Below are 24,396 nucleotides of genomic sequence, written 5' to 3'. Positions count from 1 at the left end.
AAAGCCTTTGTTCTTGAGGCTTGTCCCTTTGGCTCCTCTGTGAGGACCCCAGCTGTGCCTCCTGGAAGGGCCTTGCCTGTCCTGTTGCTCCATCTAGGACCCAGCAAGTCCTGCCCCTCCTCTGCCAGGGAAGAATAAAGGAACTTTCCTTAGAGCAGCATCAAGCCAGCCCCCTAGGAACACCTGCTGAACACCAATACAGCCCTGGCTCTGCCAGCTGAGCTATTGAAGCTCCTCTCTCACTGCTGCTTTGTCCATCCTGGCAGGAACAGAATCCGGGACTCACCCAATCAGGCCGGTCCCCAGTAACCCCAGACAGACGTGCACATCCGCACGCTGGCAGCAGCTGCTGTGGGACTCTGCAAATCCACCACTAGAACTAATTCCCCACATACCAGGCAGCCCAAGGGAGGGCTCTGGAGGGCTCTGGGGTCTCAAGCAAACAGAGTCTCAGGCGGCGGCGTTAAACACCGTTTTGTCTGGCAAGAAACTGCTTATCAATAGTTGTGGTTGTGCAATGGGCATTCTATGATTCTTGTCCTCCCTTTCCCATTGTTTGTCTGTGTGGTCGCTGTCTGGTTTGGATCTGTTTCTGTCTGCTGTAAAATTAATTTTGCTAGGTGTAAATCAACTAAGGTGGTGGAGTATGATTGGTTCGGTAAATCACAATAGTATCTTATGAGTGGTTAGCAAAATTATACTAAAATAATTGGTTAAAATATTGCTAAGCAGGACTCAATTTTCACTATATAAACTGGGGTCCAAGAAGGAGACCAGCAAGAAGAACTCGCCTGTGAAAGAGCCTTCGACCAGAGCTTCCAAGACACCTCTGCACAACCCTGAGTAGGGCAACAAGGGACCCAAGCCCTGAGACCCCCAGCTCAGAGTAGAACATGCCTGGCCCATCAGAGAGGGCACCTCAAGAGCCTGTGTTTCTATAGGGCTTTGAACTAAGGAGCTGCTGTATGTTAAACAAACACAGTGATGGCTACACCACAGAGGCTTTTCTTTCCTCTATTTAAACTTAGGAAAATATTCTGTTACCAACTCTTTAGCCAACTCAGATTGCTGCAGGGGAAGTAATTCTCTCTTGTTAATTCTGTGCCCTCAGGAAGGGACCAAACCCCCCTCCCCCGTCCCAGGGACTCCAACCCAAACCCTGAGACCCAAACCCTGCCCTGAGGGAGCTCTGCAATGTGACCCTGGCTCCCAAGGCAGCAAGTGCAGAATCCCCCTTGGTGAGCGCAAGAGGCTCCGACCAGCCTGGTCTGAATCCATCTGAATCGCTGGACGGCCCCGCTGCTGGAGTGTCACAGCCCCTGTCAACCAGCCTGTGTTTGTCCCGTCTCTTTCAAGGAAGGGCAGGGGAGGGCCAACACACCCACCAGGAGTCTCAGGCACGTCTCTCGCACCCAGCTGACCATGGAGCAGGTCTCCGTGGCCCATGTGTGGTACCCAGGGGCTCTCTCCTGTGAGCCCCCCCAGGGCAGTCTCACACACAGGTCTTGGGATCACAAGCTTCCTGACACTCTCATCATGAAACAGGGGCAGGTCCAGCCTGTTCTGTAAAAGTTGCTCTGGAAATCAGAGAGCACCTTAAGTGACTCCAGTGGGATTTGAACCCACGATGTTGGAATGACTAGTCTAGCTCACACTAATGGCTACAGCTTAGAAGTCCAAGACTCTGACTATTGCACCGCAGCTCACAGAAACCCTCATTTCTTCACTCTGCTTTGCAGTAGGGTAATTGCTGGGCTAGAATAAAGGGAAAAGCTGAGCCAGAGGAACACATGCTCCCCCTCCCACACTCAGACCCCCCATACCCAGCCCCCTGCCCAGAGCCTCAGCTGTGGCTTAAACCTGGTTCCAGAGAGAAGAGGCCAATGCAAACAGCCCCATGGCAGCGAGGGAGTCAGCACGTCGGTGGGTGGGGCAGGGAGCTGGGGGCAGACCTTGGCTCTAACTCGCTAGGTGACCTTGGCCTGTTCAGTGAATCTCTCCCTGTCTCCATGGCCCTGTCTGTACAGCAGGGACAGCAACACTCACAGCCCCACAGGAGGGGGCTGGTTTAATGCTTCACCCCACAGCCCAGCAATGAGCCCCCAAACTCCTCCTGTGCTCGGGGAGCCAGATTTGCTGTGTGAATTCTGTGGGGCAGGTGCCGTCAGGCCTGGGCACTGGGATTATTTACCAATTTCCCCTGCCCTCTGGCACTGCTCAGATCAGGGCTGAGGCGGCTGAGTGGTTCAGGTTTTCGATTAGAAACCAATAGATTAAGCAGGTCCACAAAATCCACTAGTTCTGCAGCCCTAAAAAGTAAATGTGAACCTCAGTCCTGCCTGTCCCTTCCCCTCATGCCATGGGGCTGGAACACCAGAGGAGGGAGGTGTCTTAGTTGGGGGCCACATCAGAGAGGGCTGGGGGCCTTTGGAGGAGGTTTTTTGTGTCTCACTTTTGTGGTTCCCGATTTTTCTGTGGGTCAGTGGCCCCTGACCCAGAAAAGGTTCCCCCCCTGCCATAAATAAAGCAACATTGAAACCTTGTGTGCTGGCTGCAATGTTTTCCTTTATTTCAAATGAAGTTTGATCAGCTAACATGAGACAGTTCAAACGCTTAATCTGTTTATTTAAATTAAACTTTTCTCCCCAGCTGCAGCCCTAGCAAAATGGCAGGGGTGTGATTATGTCATTAGTGGCGAGTGTCCAGTAGTAACCAAGAGTCCATGGAAAGGTTTGGGGAGGGCAGGGGCTCAGCAAAGGGGTCTTGGGGAAGTGACGGGATAGATCCTGGCTTGCCCTGACATTTAAAAGGTGACCTTGGGGGCATGTGGCCCCCTGAGCAGCCTCTGATGTTCCCTGTGTGAGCCCCAGAACCAGCCCTGAGTGACGAGGGCAGAGGGGGAGCAGCTCACACAGGCCAAGGGGCTGGCCAGGGCCAGGACATGAGCCTGCAAGGCAGCAGTGACATCACAAGGGCCTTGTGCAGGACCTCAGCTCATTGGCTGGGAGGCAGTGACCTCACAGAGGGACCATGGCAACAGCCAGGTGGGACAGGCTGTAGGGCTGGGGCATCTCAGAGACCCCCATGGCCTGGCTGCCTGGAATCTCCTTTGTGAGGTTTCCCCTTGAGGGCAGAAGGGATTGAGGGTCCCATCTGGGAGTGTCTCTGTGGAGATTTCCCCTTTCCCCAGGCTGCAGTGGGAGGGGCTGGCACTGAACTGAAGAGAGATCTGGGAGAAGCAAGAGGAAGGGCTGCAAACACCAGACGAGGATGGGATTTGAACCCATGCATGCAGAGCACAATGGATTAGCAGTCCATCGCCTTAACCACTCGGCCACCTCATCTGAGCGGCTAGGATTTGTTACCAATTACCCAAAGCCAGCACTGCCAGGAACCTTTGTGCCAGTCAGTGACTGGCCAGGGACACCCAGGGCGGGAAGGTTTTGGCTTTTCACAATGTTCCCTGGGCTGTTGTACAGAGCTCAGTGCTGGTAACAAACCCAAACACCCCTTGGCTACATCTACCCCGCAGGCTATTACACAAGAACTGTTTTGTGTAGGAGTTCTTGTGCAAAACGTCTTGTGCAAGAGCACGTCCACACTGCGATGTGCTTTTGCACAAGAATGTCCATGGCAGTGTGCACGCTTTCTTGTGCAAGAAAGCTCTGATGGCCATTTTAACCATATGGGTTTCTTGCACAAAAAACCCGTTGCCCATTCATACTACCTTCTTGTGCAAGAGCTCTTGCACAAGAGTTTATTCCTCATGGGAAGAGGAATAACTTTTGCCCAAGAAGCCCTTTTCCTACATTTTGCCGTAAATTTACTTGCACAAGAACGTGCATTCAGTGTAGATGCTCCTCAAGTTTTTGCGCAAGAACGGCCATTCTTGAGCAAGAAGCCTGTAGTGTAGACGTAGTCCCTGGGTGCCCGGAGACGGGCTGTCTAGTCACAGTCTGGCTCGGCGCACGCTCTGCAATGGGAAGATGTCCACGGAGCAGGCAGATGGCAGCGGCACACGGCTCTGGTGGGCCCAGCATCCAGAGGAGCGTTTCCGATATGAGTGTTTACTGACAGTGTCTGTCTCTGGTCTGATTTCACAGTGTGGTGAGACACTGGCACCCACAGCAGCATGGAAGGGGTGGCTGGAGGGAGTGGCTGGCGGGCGACCGGTAGGAGCAGTGGCAAGTGGGCAACGGAGTGGGTGAACCTCATTTTCATATCTAATGAGCCACCATTGTTGTGGAAGAGGCTCTTGTGCCAGGGTACGTCTAGACTACATGCCTCTGTCATCAGAGGCATGTAGATTAGGCTACCCGACATAGGAAAACGAAGCGGCGATTTAAATAATACTTGCGCAAGAGGGCCAGTGTAGACAGGGAAGGAATTTTTTGCGTAAGAAGGTCCCAATTCGCAAAATGGTGATCGTGGATTTCTTGCGCAAAATCGTGTCTAGACTGTCCATGGATGCTTTTGCGCAAAAGCACTTTTTGCGCAAAGGCACCCGTGCCAATTTAGATGCTCTTTTGCGGAAATACTTTTAAAGGAAAAACTTTTCCGTTAAAAGCATTTCCGCAGAATCATGCCAGTCTAGACGCAGCCACCGTGTTTAAAGGCAGAGCTGACTAGAATCAATTGAGAGTCCTTGTCTTGTCTCAGTGATTGCTTGAGCAAAAATCATTGATAAAATCTTGTGTAGACTGACCTTGGACTCAACATGCAGGCAATATGTGTTAAAGGGCAGTGCAAAGGAGGCAGTGGCGGTGTGGTACCTTATTACCTTGTGAAATCATTGGTGCTGAAATAACTAAGGACTGGAATTTGACCACAGAACTGACACTTTCTTAACAGACTGCATTTTTGCTATTTAAAAAGTAAATCAATGTAACAGAAAACTGCAATGCTCTCCAGTAACTTTTTAAAAATCAAACTTTAAACTTTATTGAAAAGATTGGATAGTTTGCAATTGAAAATATTTGACCTACACTTAAGGCAACTGATTTAATTTTGTGTAAAATTTTGCATCATAAAGGATGGCATTTTTTTTTTTGAAAATGTTCAACTATATTGATATACATTTAGATCACATCTACTTCTGATGTGATATTTGGGTGTGGTTGTGGTTTAAGTGTCCTTTTTTTTTTTGCTCTACAAAAAATTCTGGGTTGTGGGGCCCTGCCAAAACTATTCGAATTGGGCCCCCCACTTCCTAAAGCCGGCCCTGTGCCCCACAACCTGTGGCCTCAGCACAGGCCTCCAGTCACTGGACCAGGGCCCTGGCTGCCAGAGTGGGCCCTGACTCCCCCCCCTCCCCCTCACTATGTGGCCACAGCAGGCCCTGGCTCCCCCGCCCCCCAGAGTAGCCCTCACCACACAGCAGGCCCTGGCTCCCCACCTGAGTAGCTCCCCCGCCCTGTGGCAGACCCTGGTTTCCCCAGCCCCACCCAAGTAGCCCCCTCACCATGCAGCATGCCCTGGCTCCCTGCCTGAGAAACACCTCCCACCCCCACCATGTGGTATGCCCTGGGCCCCCATCAGAGCAGGCCCCAGCCCCCCGCCATGCAGCAGCCCTTGGCTCCTCACTGGAGCAGCACCCCCCCACACCTCCATGCAGCAGCCCCTGGCTCCCCACCAGAGCAAACCTCCCCACCACGCAGCAGGCACTAGCCCCCCAGCAAGCCCCAGCTGGGCCCTGGCCCCTCACCACATGGCCGGAGCAGGTTGCCACCATGTGACCTCAATGCAGGCCTCAGTCTCTGGACCAGGCCCTCCATTTTCCCCTACCCACCACCACGAGGGCCACAGCAGCCCCCACCCGCGAGAGCATGCGCCACTCACCTCTGTGGAGGAGGGAGGGAGGTGGGTGGAGAATTTTTTGTGCGCGGCTGTGCAGGTGCACACCTTAGAGGGAACGCTGCCCAGCACTTTTCAGTGCTGTCCCTCATCCAGGGTAGAGAATCCCTTCGAGTGCAGGATACGTGTTCCGAGGACACATAAATCTCTTTGTGGCCTTCGCAATAACCAGCTCTGCCACATCTACCCTGGCCCGTGATTGCACAGATTATAGGATCCCACCCCTCTAACGCCCGGGGTGTCCACATTGGCCTAGCAAACCACCGCCACAAGAGACACGGCCCCCCCCCTGCTCGACATTACTTCGAAGTAACAGCTCGCTGTTGCAATGCGCATGTTGTTATTTCGAAATAAAGTCAGTTATTCTGAAATAATGCTGCTGTGCAGACATCCCCTAAATGTATGACAAACAAAACTGTGATCTTTTCCATTGATCTGTGGCTGGGAAGAAAGCAAACTTCACCACACTCCATGTTAGGAGTCATTATGTGCCAGCATCTTTAATACAATTAAGTTAATCTGTGAAGACTCGGTAAAAGGATCCCTTCTCTGTTTCTTTACCAAACTGCATTTGTTGTGTCTTTATAACCAAGGACATGAAAAGCCCAACACTACACTGAAATCAATGCACGCTGGCTGCGAATAATATTTCTATAGAAAAATAAACTAAAGACGACATTGCAGCAGAGATTTCTATGGAGAGGAAGGCAGGATGTCAGGTTGAGGACAGAGCGGTGTTAATTGATGCAAGAGCAGGCAGGGAGGGGCCATATCTTGATTACCAGAGATCTGTAGCTAGACAGTTGAAAATTGCAGGAGTTTATGCAGCCAGAAATTCAAAGAATATTATAAAATCACGTGAATCTAATGAGATTGGTTAATTCATTCTATGTTTTTTTCACCTGTGAATGTTCGAAGGTGCAGCGCAGTATGGGGTGTATGAGCCCTGCTTTCTAGAGAGAGCTGGTCAGGGCAAGAGAGTGAGGGAGCAGCTGCACACATGTCACTGCGCTGGTTACGACACATGGACATTGTCACTGAACAGTCTGTGTGACGGGGTGAAGCAACCCCGCCACTCACCAGCGGCGCAAGGTACGGGCCAGCGCGAAGGGTCCGCGGGTGCCGGACGCCGGGGAAGAGGCGCGTCATCAGCGTACACCCGGGAGTGACGCTGACGTCACGGGCGCGCGTGGACAGGACCGGGAGGAAAACTCGGAAGTGGGGGGAGCCTGGGAACGACGGGGGGAGGGAGGACGGTATAAAGGGGGAGACAGGACATCAAGGAAGGGGGAAGACACGAACGAGGACCGCGGGAGGAGAGGGAGTACGGAGCATGGGACAGTAGGAGGGGAGGAGCAGAGAGACACCGGGTCGTAACGCCGGCGGAGTGGAAGCGGCCCAGGGTGGACCGTGAACCCCGGGAGCAGGTGTGTTTGGGGTACACACCCCCTGCTACCGCCAAGAGCCATGCTCTTGGCGTTAGGGCCCTGGGTCGGGGTCCGGAGAGAGGGTGGGCCCGGACCCCCCACTCTGCCCCACAAAGGGCTGTGAACTCGAGCCGGTCCGGCTCCCACCTCAAGGAGCCAGAGATGAGGGGGGGAGACGGTGGGTCGATTCATGACAGTCTGACAATGCCATAACGAATTGTGTTCGCAGAAATGTTTCGGATTGCTTGAAGTGCCACAGCTGACATACACACAATGCCCTGTAAATAAGTCAAACATCGATATAGCTGTAAGGGAAGAAAAAGGTCAAAAATTCCGTTTCTAAAAATAGATTTTTAATAAAAAGTTGGTGAACTGTAAAAGAAAAGGTTCTTGTGCTGACACCTTGTTACAATAACAAGTTTCTAAATTAGAAAACGTTTTTTCTTTCATATTTGACACTGAGATTTCACAGCAGTAGAAAACTCTGACAGGAGTGAAAGTCCCCTCCCTCCTCATCTGGGGCAGGGGACGGGGCAAGGTGAGGGCAGCAAATCCCACCCGCTGTCTGACCATGTTTCTTACCAGCCTCACCCTGTGCTGGGGTGGAGCAAACCCGGGGTAGGGGGGAAAGGCAGCCTGGGCTCCTTCCAGCCAGGGGGTCCCATTCACCCGGCCTGGGCTGGGCTGCCAGGTGTCTGGTTTTCCACTGGAGGCTCCACTTGCAAAGGGAAAGGGGCAGTGACTGGTTGGCACAAAACATCCAGGTACCTGCAGTAACCGGCCCTGCCCTGGGGGAAGAGCCGCAGCGCTGGGAGGGGCCGGTCGGTGCCGCGGGGTCACTGTCTGGGGCAGGGATTCCCTCCCGCCTGGGCCAGCACCGGGCAGATGGTCAGGGGAGCCGCGTTGGTGCCTCCAGCATTGAGAAAGGGACAGAAGAAAGGGCGCAGCGTCCCGGAGAAGGTGCCGGTGAAGGTGAAGAGATGGGACCTGTCAGTCACATTGTAAAACGAGACCTCGCCCGCCTCGTAGTCCAGGAAAACCCCCACCCGGCTGGGCCTGGCGCTCACGGGGAGGGGGGTCGGGGTGGAGGTGCAGGCCTTGTATCCCCCGTCCCACAGCCACACGGCCCAGTATCCGCTCCCAGGTGATGCTGTGACCTTCCCCTTCCTGCTCACAGATTCCCTGCAGACCCCCAGGCCCCAGCCTGTCTTGTCTCCCACCTCCACCTCCCAGTAACGCCTCCCGCCCGCGAACCCCTCGGCGCCCAGCACACAGGGAGAAGTGTCAAATCTCTGGGGGTTGTCGGGCAGATCCTGGCGCGTGTCTCCGTGTCTCACACGTTTCCGATCCTCAGACAGGACGAGGTCGGGATGAGCCGTGTCTGGATCCAGCGTCACGTCCACTGGGGAGAGTCACAGAGTCAGGGCCGGGGGCAGGGGCGGGTCCCTGGGGTCAGGGGGAAATTAACCTCCCCCCCGTTAATTGCTGTGCGGGGGGGGGGGTTTATTACCTGAGGGGAGTCAGGCCCCTCTGCCGGGGAGGAGACACAGAGCGGGAAAAGGGCGGGAGGAACGGGGGAGGGGCGGCAAGCTGACAGTGGGGGGAGGGGCAGGGTATTGCTGGGAGAGGAAGGGGGAGGGGCAGATGATGGGAGAGAGGGGAAGGGAGGGATGGAGCAGAGGGAGCAACTGTAGGGCCAATGTGGGGCAAGAGGAGCAGGCGCAAGGGGACAGAGGGGTGAGGGAAGGGGCAGTCCCCTGGGGGGCTGAGTGGAGGCGCAGATGCTAGGAGGGCAGAGGGAGGGGTGGACACCAGAGGGCAGAGGGGGAGGAAGGGAGCAGAGGGGCACAGGGGCAGACAGAGGGGTGTGGGAAAGGACAGGCCCTATGGAGGCAGAGGGGGGAGGAGATGTGGGCACCAGTGCGGCAGAGATGGGGTGGGGCCTACACCACAGGACCCAAAGGGGGGCCCAGGGAGGAGACCCCCGGCAGGCCGAGGGGCAAAGGGAAGAGCAGGCACCAGGGAGGCAGATTCCCAGGAGCGCTGTGAGCGAGACACGAGGAGTCGTCCTTCCGCTCTGCCCTGCGCTGATCAGGCCTCAGCTGGAGTCTTGTGTCCAGTTCTGGGCCCCACATTTCAGGAGAGAGGAGGAGAAATTGGAGAAGGTCCAGAGAAGAGCAACAAGAACGATGAAAGGTCGAGAGAACATGAGCTAGGAGGGGAGGCTGGAGGAATTGGGCTTGTTTCGTTTGGAAAGGAGCAGACTGAGAGGGGACATGAGTTTTCAAGTATCTAAAAGGGTGTCACAAGGAGGAGGGAGAAAAATTGTTCCCCTTGGCCTCTGAGGACAGGACAAGCAGCAAGGGGTTTAAACAACAGCAAGGGAGGTTCAGGTTGGACATGAGGAAAAAGTTCCTGCCTGTCAGGGGGGTGAGACACTGGGGAGGTTGAGGAGTCTCCATCCCTGGAGATATTGAAGAGCAGGTTGGACACCTGTCAGGGAGGGGTTAAAGGCAGGGGGTAGAGGGGGAGCAGACGGGCAGGCAGCAATGGGGCAGGCACCAGGGCTAACAAAGGCCAAGGGGAAACAGTGAATGGAAAGGGCAGGGGAGGGGTGGGGAGGTGTCAGTGGGGCAGGGGAGGGACGGGCTGATGCTGGAAGGGGGAAGGGGAGGGGCAGATGAGAGGGGCAGAAGAGGGCTATTGGGGGGGGCAAGAGGAGCAGGCACCATGAGGACAGAGGTGGGTGAAGGGAGGGGCAGGTTTCTGCTGGGATTTCCCTAGGACCCCCGGGGGGGGGGGTACACCAGTGCTCCCTCCAGCTGTTCCTAGCCGTGTGCGGAATACATTTTGTGACGTGCACTGAGGCGCACCCAGGAGACACACGGGCTGTGGCCATGCAAACGCTCTGCTGATCCACTGGGTGGCTCCTGACTCTCCCCTGAGCGTGCAGGGCGGGTGTGACAGCAGGGCCCGGATGAGCTCTCCCAGCTGCTGTCTGTGCCGGTGTCAATGGGGCTGGTCCAGCTGCCCTGGCCGACCCACTGATGTGTAAGCAGGGTCTGCATGAGCCCCCCTTCCCCCAGACAGTTCATGAGGAGCTGGATTGGAATGATGCCAGTACCAGGCCCGGACGGAGGCATGGGTGAGCCGGGCAGCTGCCCGGGGCGCCAACCGATGGGGGACGCCTGATGGCAGCTGTAAGGGGCGTGCGGTGTCCCTTACAGCTGCCATCAGGCACCGGGCACCGGCTCCCACAGCGCCGGCCTGCCTGCATCCCCGCAGTGCCGGCCAGCAACGCCCTTCATCCCATGGCTGCCGGGCCCTACACATAGCCAGGCCGCGCATACGGCGTGCGCCCCGGGCGCAGGCCTGCACACCCTAGGGGGAGTGGGTCCACTCCCCATGGGCGGGCCTGCGCATGTGCTGTGCACCCGGTGGTGGCCCCGCGCGCCCATGCCCAGGGCGCCAGAATGCCTTGGGCCAGCCCTGGCCAGGCCCAGCCTGTATTGCCAGGGACACGCCTGCCCTACCTGGGGACCGGCCCACAGAGCTGTCTGAGTGACGCGCAGCAGCAGAGCTGGGCTTGGCCTGCGTGGGGGAGGGACCCTCAGCACCGAATCTGTGCTGGGGTTTGCCAGGGCTCAGCTCCCGCCCCTCTGGGCTCCCAGCCCCGGCACCTCTGGGCTTACAAAGTCCTGCAGCGCCCTCCAGCCTGAAAATTACTAGATTGGTTGTTGGTTTCTCAGGTGCTACAGGAGCACTCGTTGGTTTTTGAGGGTTTTTAAGATACAGACGCACTTGGCCTCCTCTGGGCCTGGCACTTCCCAGCCCTGGCACCTCTGGGCTTCACTCATCAGCTGGGAAAATAAACATGCTGGAGCCCGGCACTTCTCCAGTGACACGTTAAGCCCTGGCCACCCCCACACATCCTGCGCTGGAGAGCAGGGGTGGGGCTGCTGGATGCTAGTGAAATGAGGGCCGGTGGCCCAGGGGTTTCCTAGCACCACAGGCCTGGTTTGCTGGCCCCTCTCTCCCATGCAGACAGAGCTGCCTGGACCAGACAGATCCTTTGGCTTGGTTCAGTGACGGCTGGAGCTGCAGTCACAGAGTTCTCAGGGCTGAGCCCTGCTGGGGACAGTGTCTGTGTGCGGGAGAGGGGGGCAGCCCGGCCTGCACTAGCCGCGAGGTTCCCCACTCAGAGCTGCCATTGCCCAGATCTTGTGGGACCTCGAGGGATGGGCTGAGGGCACTTGGGGGTGGGCAGCAGAAGGTGCTGGGGCTGGGCGATTGGGGACGGAGCAGGAGAGGGAACGGTGGCGCAGAAACAGCAGCAGCCAGAACATGGGTCTGTGGGACTGTGTGTCAGAGACTCCAGCCTGCTGCTTTGTACCTGGGAATCTGATAGAAAAACACGTTTCCTAGGAGGCCAAGACTTTTAAAATTCACTATTTGCCAGGGTCGTTGTGTCACGACATCGCTAGTGCGACAGGCCAGTGTCTGGGGGAGTTTCTGTGTTGACTGTGTTGTTATTATTATAATTAATATTTATGCAAAATCAGCCATATTGGGCCAGACCCCTGGTCCCTCTGCCCAGTGTCCTGCCTCCTGCCACTGCAGCGCCTGGAGCAGCCAGAGGGAATGAGCAGAGGGGGAATCGTCTCGTGAGCCCTGCCCTGTCGGCCACTCCCAGCATCCAGCGCACAGAGGTTGGGGACACTCAGATCAGGCTGGCGCATCCCTGCCCATCCTGGCTCAGAGCCACTGACGGAGCGACCCTCCGTGAACGGATCTTGCCCTTTCTGACCATGCTGTGACTTTGGCCTTCACCCCACCCCCGGCAGAGTCCCACCGGCCGACTGCGCTGCATGAGGAAACGCTGCCTGGTGTGTGGATCAGTCTCGCTGCCTGGTCACGTCACTGGGTGCCCCTGGCCCCTGTGTGCGGTGAAGGGGAAATGACACTTCCTGACTCACGTTCTCCTCCCCTGCCAGCATCCTCCAGGCCTCACGTGACCCCAGGGGCAAGGAGGGGGTGGGAGACGAGGCAGGTGACAAGGGAAAGAGAGAGGTAAGAAGGGGATGGGGGGGCAGACCCCAGGGGGCAAAAGGGCAGCAAGGGGAGGGTGGTTATCAAGGGGGGGAGGGACATGAGGGGTGGGTGCCAGGAGAACAGAGACGGGCCAGGGAAGGAGCAGTCCCGAGGGAGGGAGGGAGGGAGGGAGGGAGGGAGGGGGGCTGAGCAGAGGGGCAGAGGCAAGCAGGGCAGAGAGCAGAGGGGCAGGCGCCAGAGGGCAGAGTGGGGACCAGGGAACAGGGCAGCACAGGGGGGCAGAGAGTTGGGTGAGGAGAAGGGAGGGCACAAGGGGGTCAGAGGAAAGGTGAGTGGAGGGACAGGACCCAGAGGTTAGAAGAAGGGGAGGGGAGGGGCAGGAATCCAGAGGGGAGGGGAGGACACCAATGAGCTAGAGGAGATGGGAGGGGAAGGGGAAAACATTAGGGGACCCAAAGGGGGCCAAGGGTGGGGACTTGCGCGGGGAAGCAGCAGGGAGAGGTGGGGCCAGAGGAGGGAGCACAAAGGGGCTGGCACCAGTGGTTTGGGGAGGGGGAGGGTGCAAGTGTCAGGAGGCAGAGGGGAGGGGCAGAATTAAAGGGAAGGTGGAAGGGGGTGGGGATGTGAGGGAAGGGGCAGGCACAGGGGGGTGAGGGAAGGGCTCATGCTGAGGCCCAGGTGGGGCAGATGCCAGGGGCTAGAGGGGTGGGAAGAGGGGCAGGTGCCAGGGGGTGGGAGGGCAAGGGAAGGGTGGATGCCAGGGGCTACAGGGTACAAGCAGAAGGTGCCAGGGCTCAGGGGTGCAGCCTGGAGTGGGACAGGCACCAGGGCCAACAAGAGGCCAGGTGTGAAGCAGCTGTTGGAGGTTGAAGGGGGCAAGGGAAGGGAGGGCACCAGGGAGAGGGGGAGGAGCAGGTGCCAGGGGACAGAAGGGGGAAGGGACGGACAGACAAAAGGGAGGGGGAGGGGAGAGCGGGGTGGGTGCTGGGGCAGAGGGAGTGAAAGGGGGGAGCATGATGCAAGTCACATGTGAGGGTGCAGAGGGGCGTGAGGAGAACTGGGGCAGAGGGCGGTGAGGGGGTGGGCACAGAAGAAGGAGGCAGGGGGCAGGCATTGGGGGGCAGTGAGGGAAGGGGGAGGCACCAGGAGGGTGTGGGGGAGGGGAAGGGGAAGGGCAGGTGCCAGGGGGATGGAGGGGTGGAGCGTAAGGACAGACAGAGGGAGGAAGAGGAGGGGAGGGACAGGTCTCCACTTCCCTGGCCCAGCCCCTCCCCCAGGGCTCCTAGGAGGGGCAGGGAGGCAGAGGATGGGAGGGGGGTGCAATTGCAAACCAATGGGCTGTTACCAATGAGGGCAGTGGGGAGGGGAGGGGCCATTTCCCGCCCCCCCACACCTGGGAGAAGCTGCACTGGGGCCAGTCCCAGTTCACACCCACGTGGCTGCACTGGGGGTTTGCACGGGGGCAGCTGCTTCAGTGCAAGGGAGCCCGGCTCCCACGGCCTCAGACACTGCTGTGCCGGGGCCGCGCCCCTCCCCTGACTGAGTCAGTAACTGCAGGTCACTGGGGCTGGACTCTGGGCTCCCAGGCGGGGCCGCCCCACTGTGCTGCAGAGCCAGGCTCACCCCCACACTCTGCCCAGGGCCCAGGGCCGTGTTTACACCCAGGGAGCATCTGCAGCAGCAGAGACTGAGGGACCCCACATCAGACCCCCGGAGCCCAGCGGTTCCAGCCCCCACCTGAGGGGGGACCCACATTCCCATCCCTGCCCCGCCCCACACAGGGATGGGACCTGGGGCTCCCAGCTGGGTCCCCGCCCCTGGGCTACAGGCTGGAAGGGAAGCGGCGGCACCTGGCTCTGTCCATGGACACTCGCCAGCAAACTCAGCCTGGGGCCGGGAGCAGTTTCACTGGACCCCAAATCGAATTGTTCTGCCGATGAACCATTAGCACCCGATTGCCCAGCCCCTCTGCAAACCTGCCTGAGCAGCTGAGGCGCCCAGGCCCCAGTGACCGGCAGGGAGGGACTGTCCCCAGCCCCAGCCCCACACGGTGCCGGGCAGGCCAGGCTCAGGGCACCAGCTGGACACTCCAGAGTGGCTGTGAAATGTGCCCTGGCCAGGAAAATCCCCCCAGCCCTGATCTCAGCCCACAGACCCGGCTGCCAGTGGAGACTCGGCTCCAGCCTGAACTCTCTGCCCAGAGCGACGTGTCCCCTGGGCCCTGCGAGCGGCACAGACCCTCTACCACTGCCCCGGCGTCTCCCAGCGCAGGCACTGGCCACACAGCCCCCCTCACAGAGCCCAGGAGGGCAGCTAGCAACTGCCCCAGACACCCTCCTGGCTCCCCTTGTCCAGCCCTGGGGCAGACACACTGGGGGTCTCACACCGGGCTCTGCAGACATGGCAGATTTGGCTACACAGGTGGGCAGCGCGTCCCAGAGCCGGGAGGGGCAGACTCTGGTTGTGGGGTTCGTGCCCCAGCATTAAATAGCCCTGAAGAGCTTGGGCAGCTGTCACTGCCGATCTCACACGACCTTCTCTACTGAGCCCCCCCATGTATCAGGGCCTGCGCCCGGCCTGTGCTGACCCAGCCACCCCCCTGTTGTGTGCTCCCCACGGCTTGGAGACTCACTGCCCTGGGCCAAGCAGACAGACCCCTTGGCTACTGCGCTGTTTTGGGCAAGAAATATGCAAATGAGGCAAAGCGTGGAATACCACCACACCTCATTTGCATAATTTACGAGCGGCCGCTTTTTGCACAAGAGACTGTTGCACAAAAAGGAGCGGTGTAGACGGTGCCTTTTTGTGCAAAAACCTCGTGTGCAAAAATGAAGCTGAATTAATTATGCAAATGAGGCATGGCAATATTCCATGCTTTGCCTCATTTGCATATTTCTTGCACAAAATAGTTCAGTACAGACATAGCCCTTTTGTTTAAACAGGAGACGGGCCCTCAGCCCAGCCCCTCTGACTTGACACGCCCGGAGTTTTCTTCCCAGGCTGCAGAGCGCCGAGGGGACCCTGCCAGGAAGCCGCCTCCTGTCCCAGACCAAGGCGGGATGAGCAGGGTTCAGGTGGGAAGCGGCTCCTGGCCTTAGCTCTGGAGTCACAACCTGGCTCCATAACACCCCCAGCCCCTCCCCAGGCTCCAGCTTTGCCAGCAGGGTGTGTGAGGCCCCCCGACTCCCAGCCCCTGCCTGTGGGGTCCCTGCACAGGGGTGGGCCCAAGGGTCTGGTGTTATTGCTCCCCAAGGGCCGGGCGGGTGGGGGGGCTTCTGGGAGCCAGTCTCTCCCAAGGGTGGGAGATGGCGTCACCGATACCAGTGCAAGGCCAGTTACCTGCGAATCCTCGGGCTCGCCTGAGTCCTGGAACAAGCAGAGAGAGAGAGGTGAGAATTCCCACCGCAGAGCAGGGATGTCCTGGCTCCTTCCACCACCCTCGGATCTGCCCTGGCTCCCCACAGCCTCTGTCTCCCCTCGGCTGCTCTGTCCCACACTCTCCAGCTGGATTCCCCCCTGCACCGATCCCCTCGTGCCCGCCCAACCATGGAGCTGCTCTGGGTGGGGGGAACAGGCTCCCAGCAGCTGCCTTGCCCAGCCCTAGGGCAGCACCCGGGATCCTCACCTCTCTCCGCAGCCAGCGCCCCTGCAAGGGAAGAGAAAAACCCGTCAGTGGGGAGGCAGTGTCCAGGGCTCACAGCCCAGCTCTGCCCAGCGCTGCCAGTGGGTCCCTGGGGAGCAAGGCCCCGGAGCCAGCTTCTCTCAAGTGTTTCCACCCCCAGCCACGCAGCCCCTGGGATTTCACACGCACAAGAACAGGGGAGGTGCCCAACTCCTATGGCCACCAGAGGGAGTTAGGGGCCCAGCTGCTCTGGGGATTCTGAAACTCCCACCAGGCACCTGTGTGACTCACCAGGCACCTGCCCAGCTCTGAGCGTCTGGCCCAAGGGGTTTAGACACCGGGCCCAGGCGCGCGGCTGGGACTCGAGCCCTGAGTCTGTGATAACGTCTCCCACGGCAACAAGCTCCCAGCGTCCCCAGAAACCTCCCCCTGCGCTGGCTGGGCTGGGGGACTCTCTGCTCGGCAGCAGGGACAGCAGGGGAGGCACCTTCACTCCCCGCGCCTGTTCTCTGCCATTCGCATCCCGCTGGGATCCTGCCGTTCTGCTCAGAGCAGCTCGCCGCCCCCCCCCCCCCCTTCCAGGGCTCAGGAACCTGCCAGCCCTCCAGGAGCAGACCCTGGGGTCTCAGACCCAGCTGGGCCTTTCCACGCCCCTCCCCACACCCCCAGACAGTGAGAGAGGAGCCCCCAGCAGCGCCGCCCCGTACCCAGGAATCCCGTCACGGCCCCCTGGAGACTGTTCTCTCCTGGGAAGTCCCGGATTCTCCGCTCCAGCTCCGGGCACTTGGGCGCAGGATGCGGCGACGTCGCCGCCTCGCCTCTGCAGAGACACGAGGGTGTTATTGGCCTCCTGCCTCGGCCCCCCCCCCCCAAGCCAGACAGGGGAGCGGGTGGGGGCTGGGCCACAGGCAGAGCTCACAGGGCCTGGACCTCTGCTGCCCAGGGAGTTTTTCCTGCGGACACAGCCTGGGGGCCTCTCTCCAGCCAGAGGGAAAGCAGCCCAGGCAGCACCAGGCCCAGCTCCCGCACACCCGGCCTGGCCCATGTGCCCCCCTAGGACCTGGCTGGGCCACTCCCATGGCTGAGAGAGAGGCCCGTTCTCCAGGCCCAGCCGCTCCTCAGCTTCTCCGCTCAGCCCCCAGGGGCCGGGTCACTCGCCATGGGGTGAGGACTGTGGGATGGGGACACTCCCCCCAAGGCCTGGCCTGGGACACTTGGCTCTTTCCCCAGAGGCCCCCTCATGGGCCAAGCCAAAGCTGGGGCCGGGTCCCAGCTGGACCCTTGGGGTGACAGGCCTCAGCCCTATTAATATTCCCCTGAGCCAGCCCGGCCCCCGGGGAGGGTTGCCCATCCCAGAGCTGTGGGGCAGTCCCCTCCCAGGGTGCCTCACACCCCCACAGCGGCAGTGGCCCCAGGGTGGTGGGTACGGAGGAGGCAGGGTTCAGAGGGTACGGCAGTCCCATGGTTGGCGGCTGGGGCTGGATTCACAGCCCGGGCTCTGAGCCTGCTCCCAGCATGACAGGGGGTGAGGGGCAGATGGAGCCCGGACGTACCTGCTCACGGCGCTTCTCACACCCTAGAGTGGAAGGAGACAGAGCAGAGAGTCAGTGCCCATGGCCCAGCTCAGCCCCTGCCCCAAATGGCTCCCCTGCCCCACAGGTTGCTCCCCCAGGTGGCAGACCCACTGAAGGGCTGTGCTAGGGGGAGCCGAGCCCCTTTTACATCAGCTGCTTTGCAGGGGGCCAGGCCCACTTTTTCATCAGCCTTCCCAATGGGCCAAACTCCTGCCTCTCTGCAGCCCTAGGGCCCCAGCCCTGCAGCCACCCCGGGCCCTGCTCTCTGCGCTGAGTTACCCTATGAGCCCCCAGTGACTCAGGGGGTCCCCTCCCCACACTGGGCTCTGAGCACATCTGACCCCATCTCACCTGCAGCAATTCCAGCGCCGGCTGCCGACACTTCTCCTCCAGCTCCAAGATCAGGGCGCTGAGCCGGGAAATCTCCTCGCCCAGGCGAGCGGCGTGTTCCTCCCTCCTCCTTCCAATCTCCTCGTCCAGCTCCCCCAGCCGGGCTAGCAGGAGGCACTCTCGCTCCACCAGGAACTGCCGCAGCCGCTGGCACTCCCAGCGCACCAGCTGTCGCTCCACATCTGTCTGCCTCTGGGGGCGCAGAGCGGGCGGGGCCGGGACACGAGTGAGAGGGGCCGTGGGAAGCGGCAGGGCCTTGTCCGGGCTGTGCAGAGCGTTTCACTCTGTGTCTTTGCCAGGCCGGCTGGGTCTGGCCCAGGACTTGTCCCAGGGCAAAAGTGTCACCGAAAATCACCCCAACCTCTGTCACGACACCAACAGACTGAGGTGCAGCCCAGGCCGTGGGAAATGGGGCCCAAACCAGCCACTGGCATCCCTGGGGTGTCTGACACTCACACCCGGGGGTCAGCACAGATCTCCCCTCAGCCTGACCCTGCCACAGCTGGGCACATGCAGCACTTTGACAGGCCTCACCCCTGACCTCCGCAGGAGAGAGGCAGAACCAGAGGCTGCTCCCAGCTACCCGGGGGTGAACCCACTGACCCCAGTGGGAACTAACACCAGGGTAACAGAGGAGCCTGACCCGAACCCCAGTGGGGTCACTCTCCAGATTTACACCAGGTAGCTGCGAGTGGAGGCTAGGGTTGCCACGTGTCCGGTTTTTGCCTGACCCGTCTGTTATACGGGTCTCCCACTTGGAAAAAAAACTCCTAAAATACCAGACATGTGAAATGTCCAGTATTTCCTATTTCTCTTGGACGGAAGCCAGGCAGGGACGATTTTCCCCTGTCGTGTCTGGCGCAGGTGGGGAGTGAGGAGTACGGGGCCATTTAAAGGTGAAGCGCCTTCCCCCCCCCCTTTTTTTTTTTGCTTAATAACTTTGGTCTCCCCCCTTTTTTTTCCTCAACATAATTTTTTCCCAGTGTTTTGTTTTTGGAGGGAGAAGGGGGCTGTTTGGTATTTTTTGTTAAACCATCTGGCAACCCTAGCGGAGGCTGCCCCCACCCCCATGGGATGAAGTGACTCTGAGCTGTGTCCCTGCACGACCCTGGAACCCTTTAACCTTCTGAATGACCCAGACACCGGCTAGCACAGAGACATACCCCCTCCCCCACCACCCCGATGCTGTCGCTGCCCCTCCCCCATGCAAAACGGCTGGGCAGGGCCAGGCACCTACCAGAAGCCTCTCGCTCTCCTCGGCCCAGTCGGATTCCAGGCCCCGGAGCGTGTCTCTCTCCTCCCGCAGACGCTGCAGGCGGCTCAGGATTTGCTCCTGCAAACACAGACAGCGGCGCTGGGGGCTGCTTGTGGCCACTGGCTCGTGCCCAGCAAGAACAGCGCCACGGAGCAGTGAGGCTGGGGGAGCAGGTCCCCCCCTCTCCAGCCCACGGTAACTGCCCAGCAGCACTGCTGGGCCTGGCCCAGCTCCATGTGACTGGGTGCAGTTCCCAGGCAGGCCCCTGGCTTTACCCAGAGCAGGTCAGACACACACAGGAGGCTCCGTCGCTGCAGAGAAACTGCTCCTGTAACTCCCTGTCCTGCAGAGCCTGGTCCCTACCTTGCACTCCTGGGCAGCCTCCTCGATGGGCACCACTGTGTGCTCCCGGTGCTCCCGGGACTCTCTGCATATCACACAGATGGGGTCTTGATCCTCCTGGCAGAAAAGCTTCAGGGCCTCCTGGTGCCTCTCGCACCCTGGCTGCCCCTTGGGTGCTGGTCCTGCCGGGAGCCGCAGGCGTTTCACCAGCTCCACCAGGTTCCCCAGCTGGTAGTTGGGCCGCAGGTGTCTCTGCAGGATGGTCTCTCTGCACTGGGGGCAGGAGAAGTTCGGCTCCGACTCCCCCCAGCACTGGCTGAGGCAGGCCCGGCAGAAGTTGTGCCCACACTCAATGGTCACCGGGTCTATGAAATATTCCAGGCAGATGGGACAGGTCACCTCGTCCTGGAAGCTCCCGGCCAGGTCCCCGGCAGCCATGGCCCCTCTGCAACCTGGCCCTGCAGGTTAGTTTCGTTTCCTGAGAGTAAGGAAGCAGCGTAGCCTGTTCAAGCTGCCTTCTTTTTTTAAAAGCAGGTTGCACAACTGGGAGCCAGTCACACTCGCCGGACGGAAATGAAGAAAAAAAAACGCCACAGAAGTCAGAGCCTCAGAAATGTCCCAAACAAGGACCAAGCTACCTAAGAAAACTCCCAGGCAGTTACAGACACACAGACCCTTGCCTGGTTAAAAGTCTCAGGGGGAGCCATGTTAGTCTGTAACTAAAAGAAGCTTAAAACCCAACAAGCTTTTATGGGCACCTCCCCCTGCTCCGTGTTTGTTGTCTGAGGCAGTGGGTTGTGCCACAAAAGCTCATGACACTCTCCAGATTTTTTGCTAGTCTCTCAGGTGCTACAGGGCCAGGGGTTTCTTAAGGCACCCAGAAGCTGGTGGTGCTCCTGTTTATAGGCGTAGGCAGGAGCTGAAGGACTGTGTCCCTTACAGCGAGCTGGGACTGGGGAGCTGGGATTGGGGTGTCTATGTAGATAGTTTGCTCCTACTTTCTTGGGTGTGTTCACTGTCTGGTGGATGCATTGGGGTTTTGCTCAGTGTCATCAACAGGCTGGTCCCACGTTACTGAGAGAAAATCCTCATGTTTGGGGGTTTTCCTCAGAGCTTCTAATTGCAGCGTAGTCCCCTTCCTGGAGGGAAGCTACTGCCCTGAGTCATTCTCCTGGGAGGGGGGGGGCGAAGGGGCAAAGGGATTAATCCCCCCATTTACCCCTCATGTGTCACAATCAAATTCTGTTCCCCTTTGCACCCAATAAAAGCAACATGCTGCTGAGGCACGTGACTCACCCCATCATTATGATCATCAGAGCCAGGACCCATTTGGGGACCAGTGTCCCCCAGCTGCTAAGGCAGGGCTGGCCACCTCCAACAGGCTTTTTACTGTGGGGTGGAGAATGGGGGTGATAAGAGATGCTACCCTCCCCCCCCCCAGGGGGCTGCTCTCTGCTTTGTTGCCCCATTTCCTTGGGCAGCACCCAGAGTGGTCACAGACACCTGCTCCAGCCCCTTGCGTTCCCCTCTCCTTAGGCCCCACAAGCTCAGGCCCTGTGGTCCCAGGGGGTGGCTGCCCCCATTGCTCAGACACAGCCAAGGCCTGGACGGGTACGTGGCTGTTCTGTGCCGACAAGGCACAACTGGGTCAACTGGGATAGAGGGTAGAGTCACCCCCCACTGAGACTCAGCCCCACTCTGCCCCTCCCAGCTGCTGTTCCCCCAACTGGCTCCATCCCCCCCCCCCCCCCCCCTGTGACTATGTCCCCCCAGGGCACCCTGCTGCCTGGGTCAGAGGCTGGGCCAGGCATGGGGGGGGGGGGGTGTCTGTGTGCACAGGCTGCCCAGGGATTCACTGCGTTTTGATCCGACTAACCCCCCCTCCCCAGTTTGCCCTTTTCTGTCCGACCAGTGTTCCTGCCCCCCCCCCGGGCAGCTGCTCCCTGTTGGGGGGGGGTTGATCCCTCGGCCCCAGAGCCCGCACTTCGCCCCCCCCATTACTAAGGGCAGAAACCCCCTGGGGGCGGGGCCGCTGACGCAGCAGGAGAGGAGGGGGGGCGGGGCGGACACAAACCCCCCCTCCCCCCGCTCCGCTCTCCCGCCCGGGGCTCAGCGCAGGGAAAGGCCCCGTCGGGCCGAAAACGCAGCAGCACAAGCCCCGCCCCCGGCAACCCCTCTGGCCCCGCCCCCTCCCCGGCACGTGGGGACCCGCCCCCTGTTGTGACACGCGGTGCCCGGCCCCGCCCCCAGCAGCTGCTGCAGCTGCCCGACCTGGAGCGTCCAACCCCGCGGGGCGGGGGCGCGGCCAGGCAGCTCCCGGTCTGAGCGAAGCCCCGGCGCTGATCCGGGAGCGGAGTCACGGATGCGCTGCGCATGCGCGGTCTGACTCCGCCCATCCCCTTCCTCAGCGCCCCGGCCGGGTTTTCAATGCGTCTGTCCCCGCCCATGGCTCCCGGCCCCTGCCCAGGCCCCGCTGCGATTGGTCCCTGGGCGGAGCCCGCAGCAGCGTCTGACTCCGCGCGCGGGTAGAGAGGCGGCCGCCACTGCGCATGCGCCGCGCACTGCCCGGGGCAAGATCTGGGGGAGCCGTTGGGGCCGTTACTCGCCGCGCTGCTGCGTCCGCTTCGGGCGGGGCCGGGACGAGAGGAGGCGCCGAGCGGGGTGAGGCGGGCGCCGCGAGGGGGGCGGGGGGGTTCAATCGCTACGGGGGGGCCTCTTGGACCCAAATCTCTGGGGGGGGGGCCACGGCCCGGGCTCAGAGCCCGTCCCACCCGGCAGGACGCTCTGAGCGCCCCTGGGCAGAGCCGCTGGCCAGGCCGGGGAGACGCGGAGACCAGGACCCGCCATTGGGGGCAAGACAGAGCCTGAGTCCGGCCCTGGAGAACACGTGGGTCCTGCTCCCCTGTGAGTGGGTGTTAAGACCCGTCACCCAGCCTGGCCCGCTCAGTGGGTGGAGCATGAGACTCTTGCTCTCAGGGTCACTGGTTCAAGCCCCAGGCTGGGTGATTCCCTACTCAGCCTACAAACAATTCACTCCACACAGGGCTGGGTCTTGGCAGACCTCGCTGCTCCAAAATGTCCCTTATTCCTCGTGGAATGAAGTTTTAGGGGATGTCAGACTAGTGACGGCTCAGGATAGCTACTGTGGAGCACTCCAGTATCTCCAAGGCACTTTGCAGTGCAGACAGAGCCTAGGAGAGCGAAAGAGGATTTTCTTCTCTTCAATTCTGTCCCCACCTGCCACCCAGGCAGTTAGGCTGGGCTCAGTTCCCAGCTTCTTCCCTTTCTCCTCTACCTGCAGTTGCTGTGCTGCAAAGCAGGGAGCAGGAATGTCAGACGGGGCAGCACAGTGTAATGGAAGCATGTTGGACTTCTAAGCTGTGGTGCTCAGTGTGAGGCAGATGAGCCAATCAAAGGTGGTGGGTTCACAGCCCACCAGAGTCACTTTAGCTGCTCCCTGATTTCCAGGGCAGCTTTCACTGTATAGGCCACTCCTTGAAGGTGGCCAAACAGGTCTAGAAGAAGGGAAGAGAAACACGAAACGTGGCTGCCCACCAGAAGCTATAATGCTCCACACAACAGGCAGCTGTCCTTGCACCCCCTACCCTACCACCAAACAGACAAGGCAGTGAAAAGTGAGAGGAGAAAGGGAAACCGAGCTGCCTCCTGGGGCTGCGCCTTTCCAGAAGTGTTATGGTGGAAAATGCTGCTGCCACTTTGCCACCTCTGCCTCTCCCTGACATTCATGGATGCCCTTTCTCTGTCTCGCCCCCTTCCCGTCCCCTGGTCCAGAGGGAGCCAATTCTGTGTATTTCCAGTCCAGCCCAATTTCCTACTCCCGACCAGACGATGACAAAGGTGAGCAGTGGCACAAAGAGCTGCCCCCCCATCACAATTTGCTACCACTTAGTTTTTCTCACCTTCTGCCCAGAGCTCGCTGTCTGGGCAGGGCTGGGTCCCTCCTCTCACCCCTTGCTGAGCTTCAGGAAGCTCCATGTGAAATGGGGACACAAGGACACCAATAGGATACAAAATGTGAAAGTGTCTAGTTCAGGGGTCGGCAACCCCTGGCACGTGTCAAAAGTGGCCAATTTTTCTTGGCATGCGAGGCAGGCGTTCAGCCCTGCCCCTCCTCCCCTGGCAGCCGGGAGCCTGCGCCACTGCTCCTTCAACACATGCGCCTAGGCAGCAACGCACAAACAGCCTAAGCCCACACACCTCCGCAGCAGCACCCACCCTCCTCCTGCAAGGTGCTCCCGCTGATGGGCATGGAGATGGCCCAGAGCTGCGTTGGGGGGCAGTGAGCAAGTTGAGGACTGGGGGGTGTGGAAGCTGCAGGTGGCCAGTGTCATGTCGGGGGCTGGCTGCCCCTTGGGCTGATGCTGTGTTGTGGGGCGGATGGAGATTCAGGCCTAGAACTCCTGGCAGCTGGGTGAGTTGCTGCTGAGGCATGTTGAAGCCGCGGGTGGGTGGAGGGTTGGGGACTCGGGGCTACTGAAGTTGTGAGCTGCTTGGGGACTGGAGGGAGGGAATGTTGAGGCCGTGAGCTGGTTGAGAACCGACGGGCGTTAAAGCTGTGGGCAGCCGGGGGCCTGGAGGGGGCAGGTGTTGCAGCAGCGGGAGTGCGAGTTGTTACCCCGTCAGGAGTTGAATCCACAGGCTGGTTGGGAACCAGAGGGTGGTGTTGAAACTGTGGGCAGGTTGGGGACTAGAGGGTGTGTGTGTGTTGCAGCTGCAGGCAACCTGGTGACCAGAGGGGAGGGATGTTGCAGCCACAGGTGGGCAAGTTGCTGTCCCATCAGGGGTCAAAGCCGGGGACTGGATATGTGTTGCATATCCTGAAAAAACTATTTGTCTTTGAATATGAATAGTACTGACTGG

At 59.7% G+C, this 24,396-nt stretch overlaps 1 protein-coding gene and 1 non-coding gene across 2 annotated transcripts; both read right to left on the bottom strand.

Moving 5' to 3' along the window:
• Positions 1-3,262: 3,262 nt before the first annotated feature.
• TRNAS-GCU (transfer RNA serine (anticodon GCU)) lies at positions 3,263-3,344 on the bottom strand. Its single transcript has one exon. It is a non-coding gene; the product is annotated as a tRNA-Ser (tRNA).
• A 4,624-nt stretch (positions 3,345-7,968) lies between these two features.
• Positions 7,969-21,194, bottom strand: LOC142821623 (zinc finger protein RFP-like). Its single transcript, XM_075913179.2, has 8 exons — positions 19,537-21,194; positions 19,156-19,251; positions 17,880-18,110; positions 17,508-17,530; positions 16,662-16,774; positions 15,958-15,978; positions 15,672-15,698; positions 7,969-8,682 (listed from the first exon to the last, which is right to left on the bottom strand). Exons 1-8 carry the CDS (start codon positions 19,951-19,953, stop codon positions 8,117-8,119), a joined length of 1,494 nt encoding a protein of 497 aa, XP_075769294.2. The 5' UTR covers positions 19,954-21,194; the 3' UTR covers positions 7,969-8,116.
• Between the last annotated feature and the right edge of the window lie 3,202 nt (positions 21,195-24,396).

Source organism: Pelodiscus sinensis, chromosome 19 (genome assembly GCF_052426305.1).
Source record: "Pelodiscus sinensis isolate ZL-2025 chromosome 19, ASM5242630v1, whole genome shotgun sequence".
Classification (NCBI taxonomy): Eukaryota; Metazoa; Chordata; order Testudines; family Trionychidae; genus Pelodiscus; species Pelodiscus sinensis.
The sequence above is the reverse complement of the archived record's forward strand: the minus strand, read 5'-3'. Positions and strand labels throughout refer to the sequence as shown.

What these genes read in the sequence shown, in the direction of transcription:
- LOC142821623 (XM_075913179.2), bottom strand. Translation starts at nt 19,953, where the DNA reads ATGGCTGCCGGGGACCTGGCCGGGAGCTTCCAGGACGAGGTGACCTGT. An exon ending in AGGAGAGCGAGAGGCTTCTG is followed by an intron (nt 18,111 to 19,155) that starts GTAGGTGCCTGG and finishes CTGCGCCCCCAG; the next exon opens with AGGCAGACAGATGTGGAGCG. An exon ending in GGCCGTGACGGGATTCCTGG is followed by an intron (nt 15,979 to 16,661) that starts GTACGGGGCGGC and finishes CTTCCCTTGCAG; the next exon opens with GGGCGCTGGCTGCGGAGAGA.